The sequence below is a fragment of the Neovison vison genome, chromosome 3 (genome assembly GCF_020171115.1).
Source record: "Neovison vison isolate M4711 chromosome 3, ASM_NN_V1, whole genome shotgun sequence".
NCBI classification, from domain to species: domain Eukaryota; kingdom Metazoa; phylum Chordata; class Mammalia; order Carnivora; family Mustelidae; genus Neogale; species Neogale vison.
Genome location: NC_058093.1, coordinates 77637439 through 77652452, shown reverse-complemented (window position 1 = coordinate 77652452; position 15014 = coordinate 77637439). Strand labels below are relative to the sequence as shown.

General features: G+C 35.6%; 1 protein-coding gene across 6 annotated transcripts in view; it reads right to left on the bottom strand.

Moving 5' to 3' along the window:
• Positions 1–9333, bottom strand: part of PPP1R1C (protein phosphatase 1 regulatory inhibitor subunit 1C) — a 124589-nt gene extending 115256 nt beyond the window's left edge. For all 6 annotated transcript variants that reach the window (XM_044242479.1, XM_044242480.1, XM_044242477.1 and 3 more), the window contains exons 1-2: positions 9046–9333; positions 7365–7425 (exon numbers count right to left, since the gene is read on the bottom strand). In XM_044242479.1, the coding sequence (XP_044098414.1) occupies positions 7365–7425; positions 9046–9126 (142 nt within the window). In that variant the 5' untranslated portion in view covers positions 9127–9333. The remainder of the gene's footprint in view (positions 1–7364; positions 7426–9045) is intronic.
• Between the last annotated feature and the right edge of the window lie 5681 nt (positions 9334–15014).

Here is a 15014-nt window from a genome sequence, read left to right as displayed (position 1 = left end):
AGCACACTCCATACTGAGCCCAACACAGGGCTCCATCTCAGGACCCTGAGATCATGACCTGAGCTGAAATCAAGAGTTGGACGCTTAACTGATTGAGCCACTCAGGTACCCTGATAGCTTGCTTTTTTTTTTTTTTTTTAAGAAAATTTTAAGGGACTCATATTTCATGGAAACTTCTTTTGTAAGTAAGACGCGCTCTGTTGGACAAATATCACAATATAAGATACATAATTATTCCATGATTGGACTCCTATTCCTGATGAAATAGGAGATATGATATACCTTCTCTCTTATTGAGAACCCCCATCTCTTGAGGATAACTGACAGTGTCTGACATGACAGCCAGAACTGGAAAGGAGCTGGGTCATCTTCTGATAAGAAATATACATTTTAGGAGAACACAGCATTTCTCAGCATGGGTATAATGATGCAGGGGGTCTTACGTCTTCAGCATCTGCTTGGTTGCAGGCACTGTGCTAAGCATTTTCTCACACCTCAATATCCCCCTTATGAAAAGAGGAAACTGAGCCCATAGAGGTTAACTGTACATTCAATGTCTCACCGCCAGTATCTGGCAAAGCTGAGATTCAAACACATGTATTACTCCAAAGCCAGTGCTTTACCTGCTACCAACATTGTCTCTTTACATCATGCAAAAGTACCTCCTTGTTATTTTCATCTGCAGTATCCCCCACAAGTAGCCAGAGAACAAGAAAAATGAAGTGAATCGATCCCTACCATCCTTCTGTCATATTCCACTAAGGTATTTCTTATTAAAATCAACATAAAAAATAAGCAGTATGTATTATTATTCAAAATGAGCAGAAGTATTAATTTTGCTGAAATAAAGTAGAACTATTTCATAGTTTAATGATTTGCCCTTTCATTTTTTCTTTCATTTGATTTGAAGAATATACTAGTGCCTTTGAATACTTATAGTATAGCAAACCTTGGCATTACTCAGAACTGGAACCTCATCTTTGGCTCACAGCTATTCTGACTGAATGGGCTACTTGGCTGCACAGATTGAGTATTTATGGGAAAATAAGTCAATCAATTGTGAGGTACATGAATCTCTGAAAGCCACATGCGTCACTTGTGTGTAAATCATTCAGCATGGTTTGGCATTCAGTAACTCATAGAAATAAATACTGAAGGAAAAAAATGGCTTTTCTGGAAATTCCTTAGAAATTAATAACAGTTGGGGCGCCTGGGTGGCTCAGTGGGTTAGGCCTCTGCCTTCAGCTCAGGTCATGATCTCAGGGTCCTGGGATCGAGTCCTGCATCGGGCTCCCTGCTCAGCAGGGAGCCTGCTTCCTCCTCTCTCTCTCTGCCTGCCTCTCTGCCTATTTGTGATCTTTCTCTGTCAAATAAATAAATAAATAATATTTTTAAAAAATATTTAAAAAAAAGAAATTAATAACAGTTAACGCTTAAGTAATCTTCCAATATTGGGCTTTTCTTTGTTTTATATTGCCATTAATAGTGAAAAAGCAAAATACATGCTGAATAAACAACAAGGATTGCAGATCAGAATGAATTACAACAACATCCCCACAGAAGAGAGGAAAACTGAGAATGAAACAAAACTGTATGGACTGTGAGTCCCTCACAGTTTTTATTTGAGTGCCTTTGATTGGAGGTCTTTGGAGGTGACAGGCACCTCAGGTGTAGGATTGATGATTTCTTACCTATCCTTAAGTTCCACGAAAATCCTCTGTAATTCTTGGAGCTTGCACTCAGGGTACCCTTTGCCTTTGACTATAAATTAAACAGAGGGTCTCCATGATAAGAGATTGTGTGTATATGAATGTCCTAACACTAGAAATAAATCTCCACTTTAATTTTGTTGACCTTGCAAAACCTCCCATCATCAGAACTTTCTGGAGCCCCTCTATTTTGAACAACTCAACCTCAGTCCAGCAATGTTCTCTAGCTATTACCTAATTTCTCAGGGTTATCAATACAGAGCTTTCAAGAATATCATTAGTTAATTTAGTGTCAGTCCTAAAATGTAAGAAACTCATATGCTACATCCAGAATGGACTGTGGCTTTTCAGTCTGTGGAGTCAAACAGCCCAATCAATTGGGATACCCAGTTCTCTCTACTGATCAGACTTAACTATCTTACTACCTCAAGGTTGAACAGAGAAAGTGTGATATTTAATTCCTATGTCTTATATTAATATTTAGGATCCTCACCTATGTGAGAAAATGCTTTTGTTTTTATGCCTCATTTCTAAGAATGTTTAAAGCCAAAAGTGTCAAAGAGAAAGTCAGTCTCCCTAAAAGTTGGCTGTGATAGGAAGTTCAATAAAAAGCCTCAGAAAACTATTTTACTTTGTATTTCTGGTCCCACTTTTTAGATGTACAATAAACTTTTAAATGGCACCAAAACTTCTGGGTACTTACCTAAAACGTCACTAAGCTCCAGGCCTCTTACAGTTCACTCATCCATAATAGACATCAGCTCCATTAAACTTAATTGTAACCATATTGTCTCTGCTTAAAGTAAGTGAAAGAGAATGAATTTCACAAACTTTAATACTCAGAAGGCCTGGGATGGCTTTTTACTGAAAGACCATGCCTAGCTCTGGGTTCCAAGGCCAAGAGACAAAGAGAATTTGGATAGAGTTCATTAAGGCTCTTACAGAGACTAGGAGTATTCAATTTAGAAACAGAAATAATAAAGTATTATTTTTTGTATTTGAAGAGGTGGGTAAATAAACTTTTATGGAGGAGAGTAAATAAGGAATTATTTTAGAATAAAGTGAGGATATTGCCCAAGTTTGAAAAAACTATTTTCTAACATCTAAAAGTAATTGATCTGGAATTGAAAAGTAGGGTTTAATTACGGATTCCTCTTTGAGATATACAAAGTGGAGCAAATGTCATGTACTTGGGTTGATTTTTGTATCTTTCACAAAGATGTGTGGTTAGATTAGGTACTTTTTAAAGTTCTTTCCAATTCTAGATTTCTAAGACTGTTAGCCAAATATACAGTCTTCTCATAAATCTACTTAAAGACAAATAATGTTTAAGTAAATCTAGAAATTTAATGAAGTGAATTGCAGAAGTCGGCATCTATATTTTGCATCTTTATTTCTATATATAGAGAACTGCATCTATATTTCTAAATAGAGAGGATTTGTATGTATTCCTCTAAATAAAAATACAGAAACCAAACCAGTTAACTCCAGACAATATAAGAGTTAAAGGGAACAGCACCCAATATAAGAATAGACAAGGAAGCTCTCAGTGTAACCTCAGAGAGCTCATTATAAATAGGCCCTTAATCAGAAGATGAATTGAAAATACAGAAAAATAAGCAGTTTTCTACAAGGTTACTCACACCATTAGCCCCAGAAAATATTTGAAAAAGTTGAAATTTTTCTTTGGTGCTTTTCTACCTTTATAGGTCAGGCTTCAAGTCTCTTTTTACTACCGTCTGGTTCTTTACAGTCATTCCTAGAAGCAAACATCTAGTTTCTGCTCTCTCCACCATAAAGACACACCCTTTGCTATTAAATTTTTTTTAGGCATGATGACTTCAATTCAAAATTTTAGTTCTGCTTCCCATTGTTTTGAGTTAAATTATGGTTGTTAACCTATGCCAAGGGTGATGTATCCTAAATGGGTTGTGTATCTGTTTCCTTAGTGCTTCTGCTGCTGAGAATTCGGGACCATTGGATAGAAAATGACTGAGGGCACATTTTGCTGCCCCTGAAATCCTGCTAATCAAATGCCTATCTCATATATGTGTTTAGACTTGCATAGATCAACTAGCAAACAAACAGTCTGGATGTACAAGTTAACATATCTTTCTATTCTATTTCTCCTCTATCAAATATAAACAATGCCTATATTTTTCTTTTCTTTTCTTTTTTTTAAGATTTTATTTATTTGAGAGAGAGAGAGAGAGATCACAAGTAGGCAGAGCAGCAAGCAGAGAGAGAGGGGGAAGCAGGGTCTCAGGGCCCTGAGATCATGACCTGAGCCAAAGGCAGAAGCTTAACCCACTCAGCCACCCAGGCGCCCCTGCATATGTTTTTCTGAATCTAAGAGCAGACCAGTCTTTCACATACTTTTTTTTTTTTTTTTAAGATTTTATTTATTTATTTGACAGAGAGAAATCACAAGTAGATGGAGAGGCAGGTAGAGAGAGAGAGGGAAGCAGGCTCCCTGCTGAGCAGAGAGCCCGATGCGGGACTCGATCCCAGGACCCTGAGATCACGACCTGAGCCGAAGGCAGCAGCTTAACCCACTGAGCCACCCAGGCGCCCCCTTTCACATACTTTTATAACTGGCTATTTCTGCAAACTCCAGGAAAGGTTTTTTTAAAAAAAGAGAAGATATGTTTAATTCATTTAACAGTGATTATAAGATACATATCTCTTTAAATGAATTAGGAGGGTTTGTTAATTATGTCTCTATATGATATAATGGAAAGTTTAATTTTCTTTGCTACATTAATTGGAAATAAAGATTTTCAGGGATTTGAATTTTAAACAGCATTAATGACAGGTGCTTCTAAGAACACTCAGTTATTTTGTGGGGAATTTTAGTAAAATTGAAGAGATTTATTTAATTCACTAGGATTTAGAGCTGTACACAATTGTTATTTGTTAAAGAACATATTGCTTTTAGGGCTAGAATAAATAATTGCTTAAAAAAGTTCATTTAACACTTGAGGTTTTTGTTGTTACTGTTATTTTTGTTTTGTTTAGTAGAGAATGTTCAGGTAATATTTGGAACAAAGAATTTTTGGGTCAGTCAGAAGTATTAAATACAAGTAAGGTTATGAAAAAACTTACTCTTATGTTAACATTTAAATATTACATGCAAAGGTTGTCTTCCAGAACACATCAGCCAATGACACCTAACTTTTTACTTTACAGTTTTCAAGGGGTATTCACATTAATTCTTTAAACCATTTTAGCAACCCTGCGAAGTAGAAATGATGGACATTATCTCCACATTATAGATGAGAAAATAAAGCTTGGAGATGTTGTCCTTTACCCAACTAAGACCAAATGGATAGTGGAGATTAGTATCTAGGTTTGGTTTGGTTCACTGTGGGGTTTGGTTGGTTTGTTTGGTTCTTTCATTTATTTCTCCAATAATCGTGGTTCTAGATCATTTTTACTTGGGAAGCTATGGAAGTGTTTGATTTTTTTTTTTCCTGCAAGAACCTACCATTAGTCCAGAAATCCCTGTTTGTTATACACATTGCTATACATAGGCAAGGGCTAATCAGTCCCTTCTAAACTATTCTGGTTTCCAAAAAGAGGATGAAGATGAAGGGAGATGACATTACTAAAATGACACAATTCTCTGTGAGATGCTATTTGCATCTAAGTTCTCTCCACTGGTGTTTTAGAAGAGAAGTATGGAATCAATAAGGGAAATAGAACAATGCCATCTAGTGATTAGGAGTTCTGGTAAGAAAAAGATTTCTAGAGAAAATCTAAATTTGATTTGCAGAGATACCTAAGTATAATTCCTAATCTACTAAATTTAGTGGTCTGGACAGAAGATTTATTTAAGTTTGGATTTGCTTGTCAATAGGGCCTGAAAGTCTAGTCCCATTTACAGAGAATTTACTATGTTATGCAAACTGAAATTTGCAGGACCAGCATCATGCAGTAGAAAATGCACAGGGTTTAGAGTCAGAATTATCTGAGTTTGTCTGTATAATCGGTCATTTATAGTGGAGTAACTTTCACCAAAATTACTTGACCACTATAATACTTATTTTTCTCATCTATAAACACACAGTTGGCTTTCAGAAAATATTAGTTACTAATTTGGGGGCTTGAATGAGAGCCACAAGGGTCATTTACATAGCTTTGCCATATTCAAACAGTAATAGTATCTGTAGCAGAACACTTAGAAATCAAGTTGGACAACACCTTTTAAGGCTGACTTACAGGGAAGTAAGTCTAGGATATTGTGGAAAAGTTGCATTCCGTGAGCAAGGACAGTGATGGAAAATTGCCGTAAAATCATTTCCAATCTAAGAAGATTTTATTTTATTTTTCTATTTATTTATTTATTTGTTTGTTTGTTTGTTTTTAAGAGAAGGAGGCAGAGAGGGGCAGAGGGAGAAGAAGAGAGAGTATTAAGCAGGCTCCACACCTAGTGTGGATTCAGACACAGGGCTCCATCTCATTACCCTAAGATCATGACCTGAGCCAAAATCAAGAGTTGGATACATAACTGACTGAATCACCCAGATGCCCCAGAAGATTTTAGTATTATGATTATTTGTAAACTATAAGTACTTACCATTTGTACCTCTTTTTAAACCAAAATAAGTTAACATTTATTATGATAATACATTTGAAAATGATTTTTAAATGCTATAGCACTTTAAAGAAATAGAAATAGAAACAAATCCTATTTTCATCAGGAATAAATTTGCCTTGGTTTCCCATTAGCTGAACACCTTCCTGGATGTAGACTCAATGATGAATATTCTATTAGAATTTTACTTTCTTATGTATGCTTCTCGAATTAGAAAAGAATTTGAAAAAAAATAAAAAACTATTTTGCCTTGGTATTCTTAAAACAGATTATTCGCTACAGCCTGTACTTAGACTTATTATGTTTCTATTATTCAAATTACTTCTCTCTACCCGTATTGTTTAGACCTGTAAAAAACCCAATACCAAGTCCCGCTTGTGTACAAATTAATGCTATGACCTTTGTTATCTTACTTGTACTTCTAGAAACAGCACTTAAATGTGAGCTAAAAATCACTTCCATTCAATAAGTAAATAATGTTTGTGTATTGCAGATCACAGTCATTTATCAGAAATAAGGCAGCTTTACTTTTTACAGGAAATGGAAAGTAAAACCTCAACAAATGGATGCAACCCTTCAGAATGACTCTCAAATGGGCAGTGCTGAAAATTGATCTCGTTCCTTGTCAATTGCATTATTCAGACATGACATCAGCAACAAAGCTGTAGCTAGTGCTAGCTTATTGCCCACCCCCATGACAAGCTTTCATAACTAAAAAATCTGCTCTGTAGAGATACAAGCATCTCTTGGACTATAATTTGAGATTTGGAACCTAATTAAACAACTTTCCACCATCCTCATTAATAAGCACTGAATCGGACTCTATAAACACAGATCATTCTATAGCATATCATCACCATTGTGTCATTCTAAAGGAAAAGCAGACTGTTGACTGAGACTGTTTCTGTATTTCTGATTTTGTTTGTGATCCATTTTTATATACTAGCTTGTTAGATTAGGACTAGCATCCTAAATCGAAATCTTTTGGCAATGACATACTCTCTGATGTTCTTCAAACAATTCTGTACTGTCAGTGCAAAGACATCATGCTTCTTTACCTGGAGGATTATGTTCATTGAGAATCACAAGGGAGGCTGGTGTAGGTCTTCTTTTTCTGATCTGTGAACAACAAAGGCCCCACTAAGGTCAGTGAGAGTCAGACACTGCCCCCAGTTTACAGCCTGCAGAACCGGTCTATCCTCAACTTTTCCCAACATGAAAAAGCAGATTTCTGGAAGGCACACAGTAGGTGCTCACTGTCTTGAATTACAGAAAGCCAGAGAGTAGAACTTTCAGATATTAGTATCACCTTTGATGACTAAAAAAGCTACCTTTCCACAAAAAAAAGAATTTGTATATAATCAAATGATGCCACTGAACTAATGTGCTGTATAGGTACAAGGATGACTTGCTCGTTTTAATGGCTCTCTTGGAACCCCATAATGATGATGCCTTTAAGATCCATTATCGTTATTTCTAAACAGGTTAAGAGAAGCTCAGAAAACTTAAAATTTCTAGCAGGTTAAATTTAACAGCATGAGTTCTTCATTTCAATTAATATAAGGTTTTCTTATTTTCTAGTAACATCTTTAGGACAAATAAAGAATGAGTATGGATTTTAGGAGAGTAATTCATTTAAAATTAATAGGTTTGATACGGGGTTTGTTTTTCTTACTTTAAGAATTACAGGAGCATATTATGATTAGACTTTCTAAGGTATTCTTGATTTTTTAAATATATAGGTAAATTCTTAAAATACATGTCAGTAGGATAGAGGATAAAAATTTGCCAATGACATTCTGTCCAGGACTGAACTGATGTCCCATTCAACATAAATACATGAAGTTCAAGGTTATGTTTATTTGGTCTTGTCTGAGAGAATCTATTTCAGATTATCAAAACATCCTGGAAAGTTATGAGTCTCAGATTGAGTAATTATTTTTAAGACTTTGTATAAAATATTTGGAAAAGAATTCAATGATAATTTAGGTTATAAGAAATTAATGAATTAGAATGATGACCCTGTAATTTTTTTCTGCTTTTGCCTCCCTGCTGTTGTAATTTTACCACAAATGGTTTTTTAAGTGGTTCCATTGCATCAGGAGTCTAAGTAAATCTGAAAATGAAAGGTGATACAGATATAAAACAATTCTACATAAAAGAGAGAGAGAGATAGAAATACAGAAATATAGATAAATTAGACATAGAAAAGGAATCCAGGAAATGTTTAATACTATTTTAATATCTGCATAAAATGTCTTTTAAATTATACATACCATCTACAAAGTCTATCTGTCATATATTACACATACTTATAATTACTCCTTTGAATATATGATGAAAAACATTAAAAAATATTAACCCTATAATCTGAAATTATTCCAAGGTTTAATGTTTTCATTGTTAAATGAATCTTTTTCATTTCATAAATAATGGAAAACAAACAGGCTTTTGGATCCAAATCTAAAACACTAATATACTCATTTTTTTTCTCTAATGGGTGCTAATTTTTTATCACATGAAGTGGTACATTTTTGCCAATAGGTCCCTCAATGCAACTCAAATACAAGTGCCATATGGAAACCAACTTATTTCTCATTCATATATCTTGGAAAGTCACAGAGTCAAACAAATTCAAGAAAGTCACAAAGTCAAATTCAAGGTAGAGAAGCTTTCAATTAATAAGAATGTATGTATTACCATATATACAGGAATTGCTCCCCACCCAATTTCACCTACCTGCTCTGCCGCTTCAGGTGCAATCTGACTCTGGAATAAAGGCACAGCAAACTGTATCTTTTTGGGACTGTTGGACTCCATGATAATGACGAGAATTAGTCAGAGACTGGAAGAGCTCAGAAGGACTAGCCCCAGGTGGTGTCCAGGATGTGTTTCCTCAGGCACACTCCACCCAGCCACACAGGGCCCTTTGTAATAAATAGCTGTAATTCCAGAGGAGCAAGTGAAGATGCCGAGGTCTGAGTAAATCCCTTCTTCAACTCCACAGTGATGCCTGGCTTGCCTGTTCCTCCACCAATCTCTTGGAACCTCTCAGCACAATACAGAAAGAACAATAAGCTAATTGTGTGCTTCTTCACTAATACACATGCCAAGCATTCACTCAGCAGCTAATTGAAAATGCAATGCTAGCCTTGAAGGACCCGCTGCCCTGGGATTTGAAAGAAAGGCTCTATCCACTGTACATTACTAACCGGCTGCTCAAAAGTGCAATGTAAGCTCCCTCTGAGTATTGCAGGGATGGGCCATTCATTATTGATGAACATAAAGCAGGAAGTTTTTAGAGTTGGGGGCAGGGTTTGGTATGAAATAATTTCATTTCTCTTGTAGCAACTTTTAAGTCAGACACCTTTGCCATTTCACATTCAGCCACCAAATTGATGAATGGCCACAGAAGATAAGTTGCAACCAATAATATCAGATATATTTATGCTGTGAGATCTGGTTAGGTAAAACTGACCATGGGAAGCAGAGCATTTGTGGTATAGTAAGGACACTGCTGCTGTGAACTGAGCAGATTTTAGTTCATGTCCCATCTCTACCATTAACAAGCTCTGTGTCCTCAAGCAAATTGCAGACTGTGTCTAGGCCCCAATATCTTCATCAGAAAAAGGATGGGATTGGACTTGGTGACCTTTAAGCTCCTGTTCTGTTCCAGCATTCTGTAATTGTAGTTCACAGTTTTCATTAGAGTGGAAAGTATTGGACAGCTAAATTTAGCAAACAGCTTGAAAGTCACTGCTGCTGTAATGACCTCTATTTCATTTCCTGGTGGAGCCAGTTATATCCTCTGATTTGGAAGAATACAGAAGTGACTAGAAAACATCAGTGAAACCTAATGATATCCAACATTGTGGTTTATTGTCAGTAGTGAGGATGTGTGTACAGTAAAGAACTTGAAAAAAAGCATAAAAAAAAGGGTTATCTCCAGAATCATAGATGATGATGGCCATACTGGCTAGTGGTGAAGGAGGGAGACAGTGGCTGGATCTCCACACTGTTAATATCCAAGGGGAGGCAACAGCAGACTAAAATGGCCTTCCTGCATTCAGCTCCTTTTGGGAAGGAAGCCTGAAAATGAAGCTGTTTAATGAGAGAAAGAACTTGAGTGCTCTGCTTTCTTATTTGAAAGACTTTGTTTGAAGAATACTAGGTTTTTGATATGTTTTTAGATTTATAGAATGTATTTAGATATTGAATATTGTTCCAGGTTTTTACAAATGAGGTTTCCTGTCTTTTGTTTAAATTCTGAGTCCATACCAGGAATCCATCTTAGTGATTTAAGTATACAGTGTTCTGTTGAAAGAATATGGAAAGTAATATGCATAATTCAAGTAGTTTTCTATACCCACTAGGGGAAAAGCAAAGGAAGATGTGGATGTGAAAGCACTTTCAGTTGGAGAACAGTGCTGACCAGCAAGACATCTTGTGATGTGCTCATCCTTATAGTGTTGAAAGGAAACTTACAAATTACATTTTGTGTAACATTTTATAAAAGTTCCAGCATGAAGCCTGAATCAGTATCATTAATGTAGTAACTTTTCTGAATATTTCCTCAGATTACACAAAAGAAAAACAAGACAGTATTTCTAGTGAGTAAACAATCCAAAAGTTTGCTTAGTGTAGTAATTTAGAGCATGTACTTGGCAGGCTTGAGTTCAAACCTCAGCTCTGCTACTAACTCAGTTTATCAACTTGGCGGTAAAAGAACTTTCTTCCTGGGAGGTTTAGATGAATTAATTCTTTATAAGAGTTCATTATAATGGCAGTACATGATAACTACTCAGTAAAAGATAACTATTATTTTTCTTTAAACTAGAATTTTCAAAAGGCTTGAAGATATATATTTTATCTGAATTACTAGGAAACCCTGCCTGTTTGGAATAATTTGATACCAGTTAGAACACTGGTTGATAAAGTGCAATTCCAGTGCACATTATGGTATAAATAGCAATAAAATCATTCTCATTTACTAATTGCCCTATTTTGAATAGTTTGACCAGAAATTGTATCATTAAATAACTTTCTAGACCCTTGAAATTTCTTCTTCACTGTATGAATGCCTGTGCATCATTCAGACTCAGCTGAGTTTTGTAGCCTCTAAGTAGATTTTATGGATTTACTTCTATCCACAGAGAGTTGAGACTACTCACCTTTTCTGTATTTCCAAAGCACCCAACATACTTCTACTTGGTATAATAATTACCAGTTTGTCTTTTCTGTTTAGCATTTTGCAATGTCACCCATTCACATGATGCATATTTATTGAATAGATAGTGCATCTATTCTATGCCAGACCTTTTGCTATGGCACTGGAAGAAAAATTGTGTTAGAAGATGTTTGAGGTCTTTTCCAAGCTAAATTGTTATTCCAAGAATCAGTTAAATGCAACTTAAATTTGAAATAATCAGACATTTTAATGTGCTTACATGGGCAATATGGTTATACTAAATATCATGTGTACATTTTTTCCTCCCCATTAGAGAAAATAATAATAGCTAACACTTACATAACATTTACCCTGTGCCTGGTGCTGTTTTAAGTGCTTTATCTGCATTAATTTATTTAATATTCATAATAACCCTTTGAGGTAAATACTAATGCTATCCTCATTTTTAATTTACAATGAAGAAAACCAAAGAATTTAGGTAATTTGCCCAAGGTTATCCAGCTAATCTGTGGCAGAAACAGGATTCAAATGCTAGTGATTTTGCCTAAAGCCTAGCCTTTAATTAGATGGCTACTATCACATAAGGGCCTACAGAGAAGTTGGTGGAAGGTACCGGAACCTACAATGGTTAGATGTTCTAACCATTCGAGTTCCATGGTAAAAGATCTTAAGATGAAGTAGCATATGAATAAAGGGAAAGAAGGTAGTAGAATACTAGTTAACCAGGAAGATCTTACAGCAAGTTAGATATCAGAATAAAATGGAGGCTCTAGAGCTAGGTGATAAGTCACCAAGCTGACATGAAAGAAGGCAGTTTTATTTTTCTCTTTTTTTTTCTCTCTCTATCATTAAAGATTAAAAATATTTCTGGAATAAGCAATAAATATGGTCTCTCTTCAAGGTAAGTGATACTGTGAATAAACAAGGTAATACATTAGGAGAACAGTTCACTAGGCCTTCCTGATTTTACTTTATAACTGACCCTATTTTCCACAATTCTTCAAGACTCCCTTACAGACTACACTTTACCCCACAGCCAGCCTTTCTGTGGCCTCTCCTACTTTCTGGGGAAACTTTCCTGCCTTCCCTCCTTTTATCCAAATTGGATTCATCCTCTAATCCCACTTCTTAGTAAGTCACCCTCAGATTCTCCAGATAAGATGCATTGCTCTTTTTGTTCCTCTCCTGGTATTTAATCATATGTAGTTTTGTATTATTCTATAACATAACACATAACTTATGTGTTCCTTCAGCCTCTCTTCCTATACTGGAATTCTTTTTCTATCTTATCCTAAACATATACAGAACAAACCTAAGGTTGGCCATCTAGTCTTACCAAATAATTCCAGTTAGGCATCAACTATCTGATATCGTCAGGAAACAATGTTTTTTTGTATACTGAATATCAAGAGATACTATTTTGTTTAACATTTGGTTGGCTAGTTGAATATCACCGAAATAAAAGCAAATATTTATTAAACATATTTTTAAATATGTAGGATTACATTAAATGCTGAAAATACCATAATGAACAAAAGCAGATAACATGATAGTGTTTAGATGCATATCTGTTGAAAACATTTCTAACCCTAATACAATGGTTTCAACCAACACTCTGATGATGGCAGATATATTTGACATGCATTCCCTTTCATGATTCCTCCTTCATTTCTAACTATAACTTCATTTCTTTCATTAAAGGAAACCTATCATAATGCAAACAAGAATGACATTATTATTGGGATTATGTAGAATAATCTCAGTTATCTTTAATGGAAATAGTTGGAGAATTCTGAAACAAGTTACTAGTAAAGCACCCATACCTAACTGAGACAAATAGGTGTATCTGTAAAATGTGGTCGAAAACCACTAATCTAAATGAAGTGGACCACTATCTCCCAGTACCTTTTGAAATTAAATTTCTCCCAGGGAAATCATTAATCAAATTAATTCCTTTAGAACAGCTTCTAAGTTCATCCATTTTACTTTATTTTATTTTTTATTTTATTTTTTAAAAGATTTTATTTATTGAGAGGGAGAGAGCAAGCAGGAGGAGGGGCAGTGGGGGAGGGAGAGAGAGACTCTTAAGAAGGCTCTACACTGAGCACAGAGCCCAATCTGGGGCTCAATCTCATCATCCTGAGATCATGACCTGAGATAAAATGAAGAGCTGGATGCTCAACTGACTGAGCCACCCAGTCACCCCAATGCCATTTTAAATCTTACATTTTTTTTTCAAATTCTATACTTATAAGATGACTTCTTAGTCTAAGCTCACTATTTTATAATCTTACAATAAAATCTGAACCCCCACAGTACTTAAGTATAAACATGTACTTGAAATCACTCTTAAGGCTTAAAGGCTGACATCATTGATTCATTCATTAATTTATTTAGTGCTTGCCATGTTCCTTAAAATTGTTCCTTAATTGCTTTATGATGGCATGTTTTTGTCTTCACTTTAACAATTTTGATTTATTCTAGGATTCCCATATCAGTTAATGCAGTGTTTATAATATGTGTTGAATTGAAGAATTACTACTGTGTTATACAAATTCTCAAGGTTTTTTTTCCTCTTAAGTATGGACATGTCATTTTGTTTAATGTATAATATTTTCCTGGGTCATCACTCAATCATTTCATCTTTATTCTTGTTAGGACAAGAAAATCAGAAACCCATGAAGGGTTTTCAGTAGGTCCATATCAGCCATGAGGCTAGAAGAAGCTCGACTCAGAGAGTGGGAACCCTAGGGATTTATACAGGTGGGCCTCGTTTGAGGGACCCAAGGCACGATGCAACTTTGTGGACAGCTGTCATGGGAAAGCAATTCAATAGATACCTTAGGCAAAGGAACTTTATGGGGAGACAGAGTCAATCACAGCCTGATGTGCACCAGAGGACTTTTGAAATTTTGGACCCAGTGAACTACAAGGAGACTTTAAGCCCAAATCCAGCAAAGCCACAGGAATAATGGGAAGAAGAGTTGGAATCCAATCTTACTCTCTCCTTACCCATATGCTTTTTCCTTTGTTTTGGTAATTTTCACTTTCCTTCATTTCCATAGCTTAATTTTAGTCTTTCCCTGCCTTTTATATGGAGAAGATGATTATTATATGAACTATAGAAATTGTAATTCTTGAACCTACATAAAAGTGTATTAGTTTATAAAATACTTCCATAAATATCATTCATTCATCCAACAAACATGTATTAAGCATCAAATTCAATGCCAAACCACTGGGATGTGAACAAGATACGGTCTTAACCGTCAAAGAACTTATAGTTAAGAGAAGAAGGCAAAATCCTAAACAAGTGAGCAGCACTGAGCTAAAGATGCTATGATAGAAAGTAGATAGCCTGGGTGGCTCAGTGGGTTAAGCCACTGCCTTTGGCTCATCATGATCTCAGGGTCCTGGGATTGAGGCCCGCATCGGGCTCTCTGCTCAGCAGGGAGCCTGCTTCCTCCTCTCTCTCTCTGCCTGCCTCTCTGCCTACTTGTGATCTCTCTCTGTCAAATAA